The 18,800-nt window shown below is 44.7% G+C and overlaps 1 protein-coding gene across 12 annotated transcripts in view; it reads left to right on the plus strand.

Annotated features, from left to right (window-relative positions):
* The first annotated feature begins 909 nt into the window (after positions 1–909).
* The window catches only part of IKZF2 (IKAROS family zinc finger 2), a 121,036-nt gene continuing 103,145 nt past the window's right edge, over positions 910–18,800 (plus strand). For 2 of the 12 annotated variants that reach the window (XM_056349381.1, XM_056349385.1), the window contains exons 1-3: positions 911–1,339; positions 4,153–4,201; positions 4,939–5,046. In XM_056349381.1, coding sequence (XP_056205356.1) covers positions 4,168–4,201; positions 4,939–5,046 — 142 coding nt within the window. In that variant the 5' untranslated portion in view covers positions 911–1,339; positions 4,153–4,167. Of the gene's footprint in view, positions 1,340–2,349; positions 2,429–2,847; positions 2,884–4,152; positions 4,202–4,938; positions 5,047–5,107; positions 5,301–18,800 lie in introns of those variants that run through there. The other 10 variants (XM_056349375.1, XM_056349376.1, XM_056349378.1 and 7 more) reach the window with 10 other exon arrangements.

Raw genomic sequence — 18,800 nt, forward strand, 5'->3', positions numbered from 1 at the left:
CAGACGCGGGCGCTGCCTCGCTGCAGACCCGCCGGCCGCTGCGGTGGGTTCGGGCCAGGCCCCGCGGTGGGACCGTGGCCCCCCAAGGTGCCGCCTCAGCCTTGGCTGTGAGGCAGAGCCAGGGTTTCCTCGGGAGAATAATGCTTTTGTTTTCCTCCCCCCTTGCCCGCACCACGCCGACCTCTCAGGAGAGGTGGGGATAGAAAATAGCGTGCAAAGGCTTTTATTTTAACCGGGCTTTCCCTCAGAGAGTAACGCTTACAAAAAGGAAAAGAAATCACCTCATATTTGCTTTGAATGTTCAATTAGGTAACAAGCGCGGCAGCTCCGAACCCTTCCCTTGCGGCCTCAGGCCGCCCCCCGCCGCCCCCGGGCTCCCACCGCGGCGGTGACCGGTGCCAGGGCGGGACGGGCCGCGGCGAGGGGCGGCGGGCGCTGCGCACCCGCGGCCGCCCGGCGGTTAAAAATAGAAGTGCTGAATCATGACTCCGCCGGCAACTTCACCCGCCCGGCGGCGGCCCAGCGGCGGCCGCTCCTGAGGGGAGGCGGAGCGGGGAGGCGGCGGGACGGGCACACTCACACTCACACTCACACTCACACTCATACACACACGGCGGCCCGCGCGCGGGGGGGGGGGCGGACGGACACGACACGGGGACGCGGCGGTGCCCTGAGGGGGCGGCGCGCGCGCGCGCGTGTGTCCGTCCGCGTGAGGCGCGGAGCGCACGCGGCGGCGGCGGCACTTGTCCTCTAATCGATTGCCGAGCGTGCTGAGCGGCCCTGCCGGCGCGGGCACCCGCCCCCCGCGCCCCCCCCCCCCCCCCCCGCCACCGCCCCCCCATCGCCCCCCCCGCCGCGCTTTGCCGCGCCGGCCCTTGGGTGAGGCGCCGCGGGGCGGCTGGGGCGGCGCGCGCCCGCGGAGCCGCGCGCCCCCGCGCGCGTGGGGGGCGCCGGCGGCCGCGCGTGTGGCGACGCGGGCGCGCGTGTCCGTGTGCGAGCGTGTCCGTGTCCGTGTGTGTGCGCCCGCGCCCGTGTGTGCGTGCGGCGGAGCGAGCGAGCGAGTGAGTGACTGAGCGAGCAGGAGTGAGTGAGTGCGGGCGTGCGGCTGCCGCCGCCGCCGGATCGGTTTCTCGGGGTTTGACCAGCTGTCCCAGGCTAACCCTGCTCTCTGAAGATGGAGGAAGTAAAAACAGGATTACCCTTAGCTACAGCTCCACTGCCTTAGTTTCCATAGCCAACTGCCGTGCACAAACACACCTCCACTAGGCAGAGAGAGCCGACACTAATAAAAACACAAACAAAAGGGTGATGGAAGTGATTCACTGCCTGCGCGGCTGAGGTAAATCTGCGCCTGGCTTCTTTTTATGTCTTTCTTTTTCTTTTTTTCTCTTTTTTTTTTTCTTCCCTCCCCCCCCCTCTCCCCTCCCTCACCCCGGTCTTTCTTTCCCTGGCGGGGAGGACAGCTCCGTCCGGTGTGCGAGGCGGCGGCGGGGCCGGCGGGCTGTGTGCGTGCGGCTGTGTCTGTGCGGAGGGTCCCCGAGTGAAGTGCGGCGGTGCAGCATCTCCCGCACGGCGGTGGGCGCCACTGACTTGTTGCTGTTAGCCGCCCCCCTCCCCCCCAAAAAAAAAAACCAACCAAAAACCAAACCCAAACACCCAACAACCCGAAACCCAACAAACCCCCCGAAACAGCGAAAGGGAGAAAAAAAAAAAAAAAACCAAACAACCTAGCAAAAACGCTGGCGAGGGGCGGCGGGGTGGGTGTGCGTGTGGCGGGGGGCGGCGGGGCTCGCCCGGTCCGTTAGTCAGCGCCGGCCCCAACTGCCATTTCCCTCGGCGCCGCCGCCACCTGCGGGCCCCCGGGGGGCTGCGGCCTGAGGCGGCGGCGATGGGGGGGGGGGGAGGAACGGAGCGGGGGAGGGAGGCGGCGTGCAGGGGAAAGGGAGAAAATAAAAGAAAATAAAATGAAAAATGAGGCAGGACTTCCATGACTTTGACAGGTTGTGGTATGGGCGGGGAGAGGCAGGGATGAGGCGCGGAGCCCGGCTGTCGCCCAGGGCCGGAGCAGCACTCCGGGGAAGTTGGCCTAGGTTTCCTGCGCGGGGTGTGAGTGCGCCTGCCGGGCCCCCCACCCCGTCCCTCCCCAAACCCCCTCGCCCCATCCCGCCCCACATCCCCTCCTCTCCCCCCGTTTTCGTGCCGATTCGTAAGGAACCGGTGGATCAAGTTTTCCTCTCTCCCCTCTCCCCGCTGGTTAATCGCATTGCTGTAGCACCGGCTGACCTCCCTCCCTCCTTCTCCCTCCCTTTTTTTTTTTTTTTTTTTTTTGTTCTTCATCTTCCTTCAAAGTATGTGCCATTCCTGAGCGAGTTTTCCTGCCGGCTCATCCCCGGGGCTGCCCGGCTGCCCGGCTCCGCATGCCCCACCTGTAAGTGCCGGGGGCGGGTTTCTCTCCCCTTTCCCTCTCCCCTTCCACCCCCCTTCTCTCCCCCCTTTAAAAGAAATATTTTTTAAACTTTCCCCATCTTGCTGTATCTTCAGCCCGAGCAAAACTCTCTCTCTCCATTCGTTGTGGAGAGGGAAGCTTAGCAGCTGGGATTTGCCATCACCAGCCTAAAAATGGTGACCAAACTTTTCCTTCCCCCCCCCCCTTCCTCCTCCTCCTCTCTGCCTTGAAGAAATAAAAAATAAAAATCAAACCGTGTTTTAATTTCGGTTATGGATGTTTCTGTGTTTCTTTTTGTCTTCCTTTCTCTTCCTCCTCCCTTCCTCCCCTCTCTTTCCTTCCACTTCATTGGCTGGGATGATCTTTCCCTGTTGCTTCTGATGTTTCTTTCTTTTTCTCAGTGTGTGCCTGCCTACCTGGACTAGGGGGAAGATAAGGTAATTTTGAAGGGCTTGAGGAAGTGGCTTACCTGTTTTGAAAAGTTTTTTTTTTTCTTTTTAGAGATTTCTTTTTTGAGAGTCATGTGAAAATCAGTAATCGAAGAGAGTTTGGTAGCAGCTGGGCAGGTTGAAATTTAAGTGTTATGTGCTGAATGCCTTGGGAATTTGATCTGCTTTATACCAAAGAAGAGCACAGAGAAAAGTATTTATTTATTGGGGGAAAGGCGGAGGGGGGGGGGGGGGAAGCGGGTTAAGGGAGGGGGAGGGAAGTGGTTTTGGAGACAAGAAGTGAAGCTGCCTGTTTTCCAGTAAGTAATGGAGAAATTCCAGGAGCCAGGGCTAAATATACTTGGCGATCAATACAGAAATGGCTCATTGTGAATAATTTAGCTGCCTGGTGCAGTGAGAGTTTTGAAACTAAAGGCAAAAAAGAGGCCGTGGAGGGAGAGAGGAAATAAAATTCTCCTCTGGTCATGTCAGATTCTTAACTTTTCCACTTAAAAGAACATAGTTATGATTATTGATCTTTTTCTCTATTCCCCCCCCCCCCCCCCCCCCCCAATATATATCAAATGATAGCTAGGGGGTGTCATTCTATACAGTTACTTGGGTTTCTGGAAAGTAATAGCTTGTTGTGTGTCAGCAAAGTGCTTCCAGAAACTTTAAGATTGCTTCACACCACAAAATGCATGATCTGGGACTATTAAGTGTGATGTTCGGCCCCGTGCTGTGGCAGATAAATAGGCTTAGAGTGAACAGGTGCGTGTACAGGTGTGTGTGCACATATGGTGGTGTGAGACAACGGGAGGACTTTATTTTGTTTAGATCAGGATGAAGTCTGCTGGAGTGAGTGTGAAAAGAGCGATTGTTAATAGTATCCATCTCCTCAAAGTCTCTTCTGGCTGCGGGAGCTGGTAATTGATAAAGCATTACCATCCCAGCTTGAACGAAACAAGTGGAAAGTCAGGGAAAAAGCTCTCAGATCAGGTAAAAATGCAGATGGGGGACAGAGAAGGGTATGGTCAGACCAAGATGATCCCAGTGCCACCTGGCTAGGAGGCAGCTGAATTTTTCTACTCACATAATTTGCAGGAAGAGTTCAGTGATTTGCAAATGAGCACATGCAGTAAGTACACTTGTGTGTTTCTCTAGGCAATGGTTGCAACAACAGTAAAATGGGCAACTACTTAGGGCTTTAAGTAAGTTTAATCATTTAATGGTTGATACTGACAGGCGTCTCTGAGGGTGTACTTTTCTGCCTTGCAGCACTGCACTTTGACTATGGAAGCAGAGGCTGCTGATGGATATATAACATGTAAGTAATCATTTCATTTGATTATTCTGAATTACTTTTCATTTTTCCCCCTATCCTTTCTATAATGCAGACACCTGAAACTTTAGCTTCCTTGCTATGGTCTTTGCATTGAGATGACACTGAATTAACAGCATTTAAACATAAACTTTGTGTATGATTGAAAAATGCACGGGGGTGCGTGCATGAATGAGTACCTCTAGGTTTAAATATTTGCTGAGGATGAATGAACTTTGCAAATGAGAAAGAGTTCCTCTTCAGAAATTCAGATTGCAGCCCAAAACTTTTTATGCTGTTCACTATGCATTTCTCCTGTTTTCTGTGTCAGGGTTTGTGTAACTGCTTTGTTTAACTGTCAGTTAACCCAGAGCTCGGGGCTGGGGGGAAGGTCCATATGGTGAAGTACTGTTTCAGCCTTCCGCAGCCCAGCCAGGGTTCTTGGTGTCTGCAAATGGAAAAGTAATCCTAACTTCTCTTAAGATGAAGCAGCTGGGGCAAGGTTTGTCATAGGTGTGTGCATAAAAGACTGGTGACAGGAGTTTTGAGGGGGCTCTTAAAATCAGTTAGTATAATGTTTACTTTTAGCCACTGAGAGGCCAGTTTTTACAGGCTCTGGAAGACCCCTCCAGTAGAAGAGGGAAGGGCAGGGGTGAAAGGAGCGAGCATATTGTCCTTCTTAATCAGTGTGTTGCTTTGCTGAAGAAGGATGGAAACTTACAGAGGACCTGTTCTTATGAAAGCAGGTGACAACGAGCTTTCGCCCGAAAGGGAGCACTCCGGCATGGCCATTGACCTCACCTCCAGCACACCCAATGGGCAGCATACCTCCCCCAGTCACATGGCAAGCAGTAAGTCTCTTCTTAAGCCTGTTTCTCTCTAGTACTGGGTTTGGGTTAGTCTGGTCCTCGGGGTCCTCAGCTTGATTACCCGGTCTTACCCACTGCTGTAGGCATTGCTAATAAGAAACGAGAAGGGCAGGGTAGATTTCTTTTTTTTCTTTTTTCTTTCTTGTTCATGCTGGTGTCTCATCTAAACATGAACGGGATTAGTAGTTTGAACTATCCCAAGGTGGCATTTGAGAGCTGGTCCTTACCTGTTCCAGGTAGGAAAACACTAGGTTTGCCATGTTCTGGTTTTATTTCATCAGGTTTTGAAATCCAAATGGAAATTGTTGTTGTTGTTATTATTATTACTTACTGTGCTTCCCAAAAGAGCTTGAAGTAGTTTTATTTGAAAACAAACACATTTTATTTACAGAAAAGCTTTGCTCTGGCAAAAGTATAAAGTTAAAATATCTAGGTTTGATGACAGGTTTTATTTTACTATTCCATATAGAAACTTCAGCATCCTATTCATTACCTCAGCTTTGCCTTAGCAAGTCCAAAAGTGGCTGGGATAATTGGAAGTTTATGGCACTCGGCAGTTGACTCTGTAACAAACTGAAAGGATTTTGTTTTAGAATGTCGGGGGAAATTGAGAAAATGTAGAGAATTGGGAGTCTACTGAGAGTGTCAAGTGCTGAAAATATTTTTATAATTATTTCCATGCTGTATTTTGGAGGTAGATAAATGTAGTTTACACACTTGTCATTAAAACCAGCATCCTTCCTTTTCTGTGTGGGTGCCACAGCTTCTTTTACTGTTGGTTACAATGTTACATCAAGATATTTACCTTAAAGTACCTCTGTATTTATGTTATAAAATAATGTTCTTACGTATTTACAATGTTTAGTTTACTTATATTAAAAAATAATGCTTTGCTTCCAATATACTGTGAGAGGGTTCCTCTCTATGTATTACTAACTTTTTTCCTAGCATGTGTACTATAGATGCATATTTACCTTTTCAAACTGAGTGTTTGTATAATACCCCACCGAAAACTATGAAAGTAAAAGAGAGCTCTTAGGGTGGCTTGCTTTAAAATAGATAGCATATTGCCTTTAGAGTCTTTCTTACTGAGAAAAAGATGTTACTTTCCTTTAAGAATTCTTCTTTCCTCCTACAAATTACGAGTAAAACGCAGTTTTTATGAGCCTTTAAAACTGAGGGTTATTATGAAGATCTCCCAATTATATACATGTTGCTAGAGAATATGATTGCTAATACTCTGGACTGAACTTTATATGACAACCGGTCATAATTCAGCATCTTTAGACAATTCCAATCCTGCTGCACTGGGATTCTGATGTATTTTATTATGTTGTAAAAGTTTTACTACTCACTTTCTTCATTTTCTTTGTTTCCTTTTTATTAATGGGAAGGCTTCATTGGAAGGGAAAAAATCTCCCTCTTTTAAATCTTCTTTATAATCTAGACTAAAAACCAGAGTCAAATTAGGGAATAAAAAGATCTAGGATGAAGTAATGCAAAAATACTTGAACACATCCAATATTTTCATGTTCATTGTGTTAACATTGTCAATGGTTTTTAAGCTTCATTAGTTTTTGCAACACACATGTGTCCACAGCCTTGGTGAATATCTTAATTTTTTAGATGTGTTTTTTGGTCTCTCACAGGTGTCTCAGCTGCTTTCATCAGGGCTGCTCTGTGTTGAGCATGTGCTGCTGTTGAAAAATTAGGGACCCTGCCTGGGTTTCCTAAGCCAAGCAAAACTCGAGCTTCTTAGATTTGTTGTAATTTATTTACTCTTTGCAGGCGTAAGAATGTTTTGCAGAGAGGCGGTTTGTTCATCTTAAACATGGAAGATATTGATTGGAGGTTGATGGCTTTTGTGGCAGCTGTTACATTGGTTCATTTAAGGTTTTTGGCCAAATCTTGAATCTGGTATGCGTACGCTAAATTGCCAGGCTGTGCTTTAGAGCTTTCCACCTGTTTTGCAGCGTGCAGGAAATCCTTTTAGAGGTTCAGTAACCCAGGGGACTGTGACCTCCTCTTTTTTTTTTTTTTTAATATATATTTTTAAAGGAGAGGTGGAGGTGGGAGAGTAAGGAGGAATAGCTGTTTGAAATATTTTGTATAAATTTGGTAGCTTGTGATGGATTGATCCATCATCCATTGTTTTAAGTGGAGGAAGTGGATACATTGTATTTCAGTATGGTTTAATTTCTAGTGGAGTCACTGGAGAGCGATCGGCTGCTGTCCTGCCGTTACAGTGAAGCCCAGGGCATGTCATTCTGGCTGGGCAGGGTTTGCTGATGGAGGAGGTGGTATGGGGACGAGACCCCAAATATTTTACTCCCGGTTTTGTTGCCAGTCACCCCCAAAAGGTGGATTGCCCTATTTAGCTGTGCACTCAGGATGTGCACCTTCAGGGTAGAGATCTAAGTTTTGACCTTTGTTCTTGCATTCCATTGAACCACAGCTCTTAATTTAGCCTTGATTTGTGTCTGGCTCAAACAGAGGCAAAACCATAAGAAGCAAATTTCTTGGATCTGTACCGCAACGAATGAGCAGTACTCTCCCAGCAACAGTGAAATTATGTGCTAGGTAGAGTTTTCTATGTTCGTTAGCCCCTGGCAATCCATGCTAGTAGGAGTTCTGGCTGGGCTACTGATGTTTTCAGGTTCTGTTCCAAAAGGTTTCGGATTGAATATTTTGGCTTGTGTTGGAGAGTTGTCTGCTGCATCCCTTTAACCTATTATCATTTTCAAGTATCTAGACGGTACGTGTAGGTTATAGATGGGGCTGACACTCAATTTTCCTTGTGAATGAGATGATTCTGAAAGATAAATCACAGTAAATCTCTTGTCATAGCTAACTAATGATCTTACACATCCCTTACGGTATGTATCTGCCTTTAGCAGAATACTCTATATGTTGGCAGATGCTCTGTTCTGAAATACTTTATTGTAGTTTTATGTAAGCAAAGATTTAAAATACGTGTAAATAGTCAAACTGAATAGGTTGGTAAATCATCTCACTTTCCTCTACAGCAAAAGATAAATTAGTGCTGTACCTGCTGAGTACAGATGATACGTTTACATAGCCCCAAATCTGGAAGTCCAGATTTTCTTCTGATCTTCTGTAGGAAAACCCTTCCAAAGGCTGACACCCAGAGCTGGGCATCAAAGGCCTGCTCAATTAACTGAGTTGGTAGTAGAGAGTTCCCTGCATGGCCCTAAGCTCTCCTGTAGACCCCACTGAGTTCAAGAGAATCTGTCTTGTTGCCTTCAGTGAATGCTGAAATGGTGTGGAAATGATCAGGAGCCTCCGAATAAGAACTGGCATGCTAATTAAATGTTGATGGGGAATCCTTATAAGAAGAGGCTTTAAAAAAGAAATAATTCCCATTCACCCATCTCCTCATAATATCACAGTGTGTTTTTACTATAGTTATTGTATATATATATTTTTTTTTTTTCTGTAGGTTAAAATGGACTTAGAAGAATATCCCCTTTAAAAACTGCAGGGTGACAGTTGTTCAATTAGTTGACTCGATGATTGCTTTGTATAGGATGAAGATACTTCTGTAAGACCACTTGCCTGGTGCCATACAGAATATAATAACAGCAACTATTAGCATCTGACAGACAGTGACAGAGGAAATTTCCTCTTAAATTAGAGACTTTACAGTGGGTGTCCCAGATAACTTTCTTATCTTTGCTTTCACAGACAAAACAAGCCCTTAAACAAAACAGAGTCAGAACAATCATAAATATCAAACCCAACATCTGATGTTTGAAACTGATTAAAATTGTGGTAGGCTTTCAAGAAGTGTTTATAGTAGCTTAAAGTGTTACTAAGTTATGAGAAATAATCTATTAAGAAAATAAGCAATGTCAACGGACTCTGAAAATAATGAGGTGATTGCATTTTCTTGGTGGTGGGAAATGATGCGCACTGTTTGACAAGATAGCTATTGGGACAACAGTATAAGTGTGAGTGATTTCAGCGGCAGTATTTAAAGAACACTTGGGCGAGGTCTTATTATAATGTAGCAAATACTGTATTCCCAGTCGTCAGGGTAGACTGGGGTGGGCTGCCAGTTGCACTCTTCTTTTTGTAACTTCAAACCCCCAAATCTTTCTTGATTCTTGAGCAGAAGGTTCCATATACCAGAGCTGTATCAGCACCGCATCTGTGTGAATAAATAAATGTAACTGTGGAGCCTGCCTTTTGGAGTGAAACTCTGTAAAATTAGAGGTTGCTTCATGCCTCGGCTGCACGGCAAATGAGCCTTGCCATCGCCAGAGTCTGCTGCCCAGGCACACGAGGCTGGACCTTGCACTGGGCTGCTTTTTGGCTCAGTATGTGTTTTTTTTCAGTAGGATGAGGTGACTGGGGCTGAGCCTCTGCAGGAGGCTTTGCTTCAGGGAGGTTGGTTGAAGCTGGCTGGGCTGGGCTGCAGCTGGGGGGACTGAATTGGTGTTTTAAGGCGGGCACTCCCCTGACATGTGCACTGGGGCATGAAGAATTCTGGCAGCTGAACTGTGTGCTCTGAAGTGGCGATTCAGGTCTCTGGTTCTTCCAAATACCTTGGGAAGTGTGAAACACTGCATATGGTGCTAAAAACTTGGCCTGGGTAACCTCAAGATGCTGAGGAATGCTATTCCTTAGTGGCCTTTAAAGAGTAGGGTAGGCATCATCTATTGGCCTGGGTATCTTTGATCCTACCTCAGCGCAGGGCAGTGGACTTTTGACAGTCACTTGGGATGTCCTCCAGTCCTTTGTGTCTGATTTTCCAACCTTGACAGTTTGATGTTTAGAGAGCTCAGATGTGGAATATCATGATGATGCCCGATACAGATGTACCTGTGGTTTTACAGGTTGAAGGGCGGTGAAGATCACTGTGCCAAGATGAGCTTAGACATAAGGGATGAGCTCAATAAAGTGTGGCAGGGAACGGGAAGACCTGAGCTTCTTTAACACAGGAGCACTGACTTGGCTTCAGTCTGTTAACCTCAGACTCCCTGAGAGCTGCCAGGGGAATAATACTTACCAAAGTTTTAGCTGACGGGTTTAGTTTCTTGAAGTTTAAGGAGGAAAAATAATAAATAAAAAGGTGATGATGAGGCTTTAAATGGAAATCTAGGGTTTTGTCCACACCTAAGAAACCAAAGCTCTGCAGAGTGGTGTTATGCTGTTTGTTTCATTTCTTAATAATAATTTAAAAAAAAAAGGGTTACCTGGAAATGAAATACTCCCTGGGATACACCTTAGATTCTTGTAAGTTCATCCATATCAGCTTAGATTTTTCATGCTGGTGTGGTTAAAATCATGGAATAGTTCCTCTGACACAAACTGTGTGTAAACGAACACTGAGTAGTCACTGAAACTGGTAGGTGTTTAAGTAACTACTGTTTGTAGCTCACACTCCAATGGTGGAGGGTTCCCCTGTATATTTTTCATATCTTCTGTCACAGTCTCTCTGGCATTCCCTATGGAGTCAGATACTCAGCTGCAAAAACATTCCTCTCTCTCAGTGAGTGTTATAACGAGGGTGGAGCAAAATGATCAGTTAATCTCGTTAAATAGGGTTTTATCCATTCTGATGGAAGTCTCTTGAGAGGTCATCTGCCAGGGCTTTGTTGCAGCACACACCTTTCTTAGGGAGCTTCTGTTATTCTCTTGGACTGTCAGGTTCTGTTAACTTTCCTTGGTACACACCCTGTTACAACACTCTGTGCTCTCACTAGCTTTGTAGTCAGCAAGTTTTCAGTGTTTGCTTCTGGAATTTCAGTTCCTTTTCAGACACGCCAACAAAAAGGGCGATCCTAGTCTTCCTTGAAATGTGGCACTTTGATAGCAGCAGCTGGAGGACGAGATACCTGTTAGAGAGCGCTTGCCTTTCCTGTCCCTGAATCTGGGGGAAGGTGCCACTCCTGTTAAAACTGATGGGTATTTTCTCCTGGGAAATGGGATCAAGGGCTTGTTTCCTGTTCGTGTGGGCCACAGGCTCTGTCTAGTCCGCCAGCTAAGTGGCAGTTTGCAGGACTAGGTTTTACAGGTGGAAATGCATCTACCTGTGTCATCTTTGTGCATTACTGAGGGTGAGCGGTGCTTGCCCTCCTTCCAGTGCCAAGAGGGCATCTTGAAGGACTGATGCTATTCTAGCTGGGAAGATCCCAGTGAATGAAACTCATTGGGGGATCCACCTTGAAGCAGCTCTGTAGAAAATTTAAGAGAAGGCTGTGCCGCTGCTCTCTGTAGTAGCAAGACCTGTTGCCAGCCTGGGTGCGGAGCCCGTGCCACAGCATGTTGCCCCTTGCCTAGAGCGGTGAGCACTTGTTTGGAGTCCGGGCAGCTGACTGCTGCATCCCAATGGAAGGGAGCAGAGCTGTGATTATCATCGAGAAATGATGAGGCTTGACAGGTACGGCTCTGGGCTAGGTGACCAGAGGCCCAGTTTTTCTCCCGACCCTTGTCATCGTCGGGGGGTCCCTTCATGCTCCTGTGCTGCGTTTATTCCCCTCTTGCCTTTTTTTCTGAATCACAGAGGCCATAGATCACTCGGGATGGACATTTGGATAGTACTTGTTAGGCCTTGTCAAAAGCAGGAATTTTATTAGAACATCTGCTTTGCTTAGGGGTTGTTTTGCATTTGGTTTTTGCAGACCCACAATGAGATGCATTCAGAAGTACCTTAATACCACTGTAGCTTATTTCCTGTCCCGCGCAGGAATAATTGTGGTAGTCCTAAAGGAACCTGTTCTGGTGTGATTACATTAGAGCAACCACAGCATTTTAACTCTTTCCTTACAGCTGAGCATTACCAGGTCTGTGTGCGTGGACAAACCCCTACTTACACTGCCCAGCAAAATGTGCCCTTGGTCCAGAGCCAGATCTACATTACCGGCTTCTGCTGGCACTGCTGTGTCAGCCTGTGGCTTTGAGGAACTGTAATCCTGCACAGGCGGAGTGACGCTGGCAGAAGCTCCTGCTGTGAGCATAGCCCTGGCTGGCAGGGTCACCTGCAAGTGGTGTTACCGGTGTACAACTGAAGCATACTGTAAAACAGCAGACACTGCTCCTGGAAAAGCAAGGGGTTGATTGATCCCAGTCATTTCTGTGCTGATAGGCTATGTAAACTTTCATGGATTAGATACCTTTTTTTTCTTCTCTCTCTCTTTTTTTTAAACTGACTTTTGCTTTCTCCATACATCTTATTTTTACTTTCCAGCTTTGGGGTTTCTTCCTATAACGCTGTATGGCAGAGGCATAGCACCACAGAGGTGGTGGGCTCAGTGTGCATCATGCCTGCTCTTTTAGCTCACAGTTGCTCTGTGTTGGGCTTGTCCACAGAGATCATAGGGCTCTCTTCTCCCCTCTGGTGAAGCTGAGATTGCTGGTCAGGTCCATGTGCCCCTTCAGGAATGGCAGGTGGCTGGAGGTCAGTCCTAGTTCCAAAGTGCACTCCCAACCCCAGTGTGGAGGGCAGGAATATCTGCATCTACCAGCTAGTGGTGAGTGAAAAAGACAGCAGAGTTTAAGTGCATCATCTCCTTAAACAGATAGGAGCCCCTCTTCTTAGCAGACTGTGGGTTTTACACAAGAGGTGAGCCAAGAAATCTGATTCACTCCAGACTTGCCTCCACTCTCCCCACCATGGCTTCATGTTACCTGGAGAAGCTGCACAGACTGGTTCTTTTAACCCTTTTGTCTACTGTGGTATTGGTACCACCTGTGAGGCTGTTCCGAGCACAGGTGTAGTCACTGCAGTAGGGTAGAGAAAGGGAAGACTAGTTGGAATATTAAAGTCCTTTCCCTATCACTGGGCCTATTGAGGACTCCGCTTTACCGTCCAGCCTGAAGCTTCATGAGGTGAAGATAGTGACCCAGCCAAATCTTGGTGCAGCCAGTATCAGGTCCTTTGTCCTGGGGGGTGGAAGTCTGAAGCAGTTTCCAAAGGAGGTAGGAGATATCAAGGCACAGAAAATCAGTTTACCTTGTCTGCCTGTCCCATCTATCACCTTTTCTCTCATGAAGTTTCTTCTTGTGTGAGGAGGTAAGACAGTCAGTGTTTCATCTCCAGCTAATGGAAGATCAAGGCAGGGCTTACAACAGAGGTCCTTTTGCAATTAAGCCACATACGTGACAAAGCTGGACTTCCCAGTGAGGGATATTTTCTTGTTTATGTCCTTTGTTCCTCCACTTGAACAAAACAAGTGTTACACTAAAGATATCAATACTGTTACCTTCAACACTAGGCTAGAGTCTTCTCGGCTTCTTATTAGTCATGTTTCTCTTGCATTGCCCTCAACATTCAAAACCCCCTAATTCCATCAGAAGGAAGTGATGTTGTCCTCATTTTTCTCAAGGGACATGTGTTCCCTCAGTCCATGGAAGTTATGTTGGTGAGTGGCACAGAAAACTGGCTGGAGAAGCCTGTGATATGCCCGAGTCCATGTTAATTTTTCACATAATTACTCTTTGATTTGGGAATGTGTGTGTGCAGGCTATGAGAATTCACACCTACTCTTTCCTAGGCCCTAGCTCAGCCTTTAGGCGTTTTATGATTCCCTTTGCAAGCAAATGTCCTTTCTTCAGTAATGATGTAGCTGTAAAACACAAACTGAGAAAATTTTTGGTAACTGTATCTGTGCGTCCTTTAAACTCCAGCAATGTGAATTAAACACCCACTTCTGTCCAAAGAGCAGCGAACAGGATGGTGTGAATTCCCTTCTTTTGAAAATGAAAGAAGTTGCCTTTTCCTGTATGAAAACAGCAAGTGTTTTTACACAGAAAAGGTCTGAGCTGTATTCATTTGGGGAAGAGTAGCTATTCTCTGTAAGTCATGGATGGTTTAAAAGTTTCCAGGAAAGAGTTGCAGTAGATTGAAGACCTTCTTCTGGTTAGCAGCCAGGTCTGTGACAGAGGGAGAAGGCAGCTAAGGCAAAAGAAGAAAACACAGTCTGGTTTTGGTGGTTTTTAATCTTATGTCTTGAGAAATTGGTACCCTGTAGCATGTGTTTTGCCTTGTCCAGATAGCGGTCCCTGAAGGGGAACAGATCTTCCTAACTAGCAGTTTTGCATACTGCTTTTAATTCTCTGTTCCTAGATACGGACTTCTGTATTGCAGCTGCAGTGCTGTGGTGACGGGCCTCTCTCCTTGCACCCCTGGAGAGTCTGCAATTATCTGGCACCTGTGCAGAGTTTGCCCAAGTGCAGAAATATTTTAGAATATACCATTGGGCCTTAAATTCACTCAGTGCCTTAATCCTCATCACCTTTCAGAGGTAGGCATGTCCTAGACATAGATGTGTGTAATAGTTTTACAGTTTAATCTCCCAAAATTGGGTCAATTCTACCAGTTGTTTTGACCTTGTTACCAGCACAGGTGGTTCCTGGGTGAGTTTTATACATCTCCATGCAGTTGTGTGGAACTATCTGGAGCATCAGCTTTGCTTGAAAAACCCTGTTTGAAATTTTTCTCTAGCTTAAATACACAGGCCTCTCTCTCCATCGCTGTTAGGTATTATCTTTTCGATAATCCATTCTTCTAGAGTGTAATGTAATAATATCTCCTCATTCTGTCATGCTTTTTCAACAATAAAATTTTAAGAGCTTCACAAAGGGTGCCAGTTGAAGAGATACAAATGGGTGAATAAAATTAAAGGCTGAAGAGGTGGAGAAAAAATTAGAGAAATTGGTGCAAGTATGAATTCGGCTCCTATAGGTGGGAGGCAGTCAGCTTCATCATTTGTGTATGTGACTTCAAAATGTCAGATTATAGGTAGCTCTCAAGAATTCAGAAGAATGATGTGCTAGTTCTGTATTTAAGGGTCAAGTAGTATATGACGTTAGCAGACTGAGAGCTCTGTGCATTTATTCTTGTGTTCTTTTGAATCTGTATTCTGTCAGTTGCACAATTTCTTTATTTCTTCAAAGTCCCATGCACTTACATGTGAATCCCAAACCAGAGTGTTCTCAGAGTACAAATGCTATTGCCAGTCAGCTGCCCCCAAATTAGCTAATATCAAGTAGAGAAGGTTGGCAGCTGGAGAAAAAACTATGAAAATGTGTCCAGCCCTGGTTTGTGACAAGCCTGTGCATGTGCAATGTGTGTAAATACAAATTGAAGGCACTCAGAGAGTTTCGGTCACATATGATAGAGATGTACAGGCTTGAAAAGTATTAAAATCATGCAAGTTTCATGAAATTGGAAGCCAGAAAGAGGAGAGGTATGTGAATTGTGCTTCTGCTGAAGGAAAAGCTATTAAGCGCCACCCTTTTCAAATGTCAAATGCATGGGAAAAAGTTGTTGGAAGCCAGTCTCTGCTAAGCCTGCTGCTTGCGGAACCTACTTTTTTGTTAGATGTTTGTGCAAAATCATCTTGCTGGTCAGACTGTGAGACCAGACATGACTCAGGCTATCAGCATGTAACATGGTTTCAGGTTGCTGTCTTACTGCTCTTACGCTAAAATGCTGTAAAGAGGTATTTGCTTTTTTTGTCACACTTCTAAAGTGCTTCGTTTATTTAATGTCATTAGCGCTATTGTTACTTAAATTTAGCATCTGACTGGTAACCATTAAATATTTAGAGAAAAACTGATAGCAGTGAGACTTTTGCTCTAGTAAATATATATCACATATGTATTCAAAACCAAAGCAAACTGCAGTGCATTCCAGGAAATAATCTATAATGATAGTCTGTAACGTACTTGCTCATCTTTGTGTCAGGATGCTTTATCTATGTCCCAGCTGCAGCCATTCCTGCAGTGGAACCCTGGTTGTTTTTTTCTAACAGCCTAGAACAACAGAGTACAGTGCCTTAGGAAAAGAGTAAAAATAGTGTTTTCATTGTAGAAATGTGAACGTTAATTGCAGTATAATTATCCAAGGTCTCTTAGTGACTGTGTGCAGGGAAGTCCTTAAGTTTTATGTTGCATCTGATAGACAGCACCCCAGGAACAGACTGCTGTGCTAGAAGGAGAGAATTGCACTAGGGTATCGGTTCTGCTTTGCTTAACCTGATCACTATCATGAGTTCTGTTTTCTCAAACATGTGAATACCGTTTGGTGCCCCAGCTTGTCATGTTTTCCTTGCCTTTGCTGTGGCATCTGAATGCCCTTAGTAAACTAGTGATGTGTGAGAGTCCCTTTGAGGAATTCCTGACGCGTCTCCTGTTGTGAGGTCAGTACTTGGGTGGAGGCAAAATCAGCCCTGTGTTTGGGAAGGGGAAAGGGTCTTTGAGAGAAGGTGGCCATATGGAAGCCAATGATGATGGCTTAAAACTGTTTACAACCAATGCTTAGTTAAAAAAACTAGGACTGTGACATTAAACTGGCTTCAGAGGCAGACTAGAGTTCGTTGGAGGGGTATGGACACAAGTATGATAGATACAGGACAGCTGACATGTGGGCAAGACCTTTTCTTCTCCAGCTTGGATGTCTACATCGTTTTCTCATGCAACTGTAAATGGAATAGATCTTGGTAGACCATCAAAGAGATGACCTGAATTACTTGTTCTGGCCAGGTGTTTTGGAAGGGGGGGAAACTTCCTTACGAGCTGGTGATGAAATTTCAATTTATAATTATGACTGTAGTTTATAATAATAACTCTAATTATATATATAAACAGTTTAATCTACTATAATGTAATATGGTAACATTTGCTGAGCTTTGGCTGCTTTCAGATAGTGAAAATGTGCTGGTGGTTGTTGGCAAGGATTCAGAAACATTTGTCAAAATTTTGTGCACTATGTGAACAACAAAATTTTGTGTGTATTAAGCAATTATTAATTCTCTCCCATTATCTGTCAGATAAAGCTACAACTAACTCATTAACCAAAATTAATCGTAAATAAAGCTGATCTGTTGTTGAGAAGACTAATTAGAACGGTAATTGTATAATAATGATGCATTTAATTTCAAAATGCAGATTTAAAAGCTACTCCTTTTGGCAGTGATAAAGCAAGGTGTTCTGAAATGATGCGGGATGCTTATCGCTGTCATTGTCCTCTTAATTAATGCCACCAGGGTTGCCTGTGATTTCAGTCTTATTAGTGTCCCCTGTAGAGCACTCAGAAATGTCCTAATTCTGTTCACATTGAAGCCAGTGGTTAAGCTGTAATTTTACTTCAATGGGAAGAAGCTGCTATGTGGAAGTGCTAGTGTAAGACATTGCATGCCTCTGGCTTTACTACTGTCGCAGCGCATCCACATGTCTGAGCTCTGGGAATACTGGCTGTCCTTTGGGATTTGCTGCCGACTTGCCATGGAGATAGATCTGGAGTTTCAGGCCAACAAAACTGAATTGTGACTCAACGTTTTAACAATTATTAAGTGAGTAATTTTCCATGTTGTTTCATTACAGTATCTATTGCCCCAGGGATTATTTACAGTAGATTAACTTCCAGCAGTTTTTCACTTCTATACGTAATCTGGAATTTTAAATTAAAAAAGGAATTGTTTAAATAGGATAGTGGTTTTATTCCAAATTGCCCGGTTCTAACAGTAAAATTAGCATCACTAGTAAAGTCAGCAGGTGTACCTGCTAGCCTGTATGCACAATTTCTTGATTTTTTTTTTTTTAAAAGATCTGTTGTCAAAACATATTAAATGCTGTTATGAGGTGTTGAATTTTTTTAGCATAGTGTGTTTTATTTTGACAAACTACTGTTTGAATCATTAACAAAGAAATGGGCTCTGGATACAGAATATTTTATTCACCTTGTCTCATCTTTTGTAATCACTCTACTGATTTTTTTCCTTCTGACTTGGTTTAGAGAGAATTACAGAACTGAAGCATTGAATTAATCTTGAATGTTCCTACTAATCACACTTGAAGAGAATATTGAGCATTATTACATTTTACCTATATTATTTTTAACTTTTTCACTGTGAGGTTTTTTTTTTTCTCGTGCTTCCTGGTTCATGGGGAGAAAAACCCTATGAGCATGTTTTAGTTACATCACTAATATTAGAACTGAGTAATCGGGTGGCTTTGGCAGCAGTCTCGTTTATAAATTGTTGGTGAGCAGATGGCTCACCAAGTTGGCATGCCAACTCCAAACTTTCACAATCATGAGTCAAGTTTTAAATTGCAAGATTGCCTTACATGCCATGAGGGTGTTTGTGTGTGTGTGTGTTTGTTTAATAAATGTAATTCTTGATGTACCTTCTCATTTCTGAGCTGTGTTTTCCAGTGAAGCATGGCTTTTCAGCAATCTCTGGGGTTGGGAATACCATTTGTTCTTAATTTGATGAAAGTGGAGATCTCATAGTCACTTATATGAAAACCTTGCTGCTTAGAAAAACCAGTAATATTGGGCTAAGTGACGTGAAAGTGAGACTTGGCAGTCCTGGCTAATGTCAAATAGCTCAGATGGTTGAGATCATTCACAATTATACTTTCAGCAACTCCTGGTTTGTACGCAGTATATTTGCTGATATCTGTAATCCTGAATATGCAAACCTGTGCCAATTTGTTTGTTTCCTGAGTGCAGGGCTTAAGTCGTTAGGTGACATAGAGTACAAATGTTACATTTTGAAATGCAGGAGTGAATATTTTCTGTAAGCAAAATGTAGCAATAAGGAAACAGAGGCGAGCTGGAGTGTTCAGATGTTCTTACTGTAAATGCAGTGAAGTTACAGAAGGGTCAGGTCTTGATCCACTTGAGAGTTTGGACAAATATTACTGGGAGGATTTTTTTTTTTTTTTCATATTTTTTCCTTTTTAAGCTATTCCTTCAACTAAAA

Source organism: Falco biarmicus, chromosome 8 (assembly GCF_023638135.1).
Source record: "Falco biarmicus isolate bFalBia1 chromosome 8, bFalBia1.pri, whole genome shotgun sequence".
Lineage (NCBI taxonomy): Eukaryota > Metazoa > Chordata > Aves > Falconiformes > Falconidae > Falco > Falco biarmicus.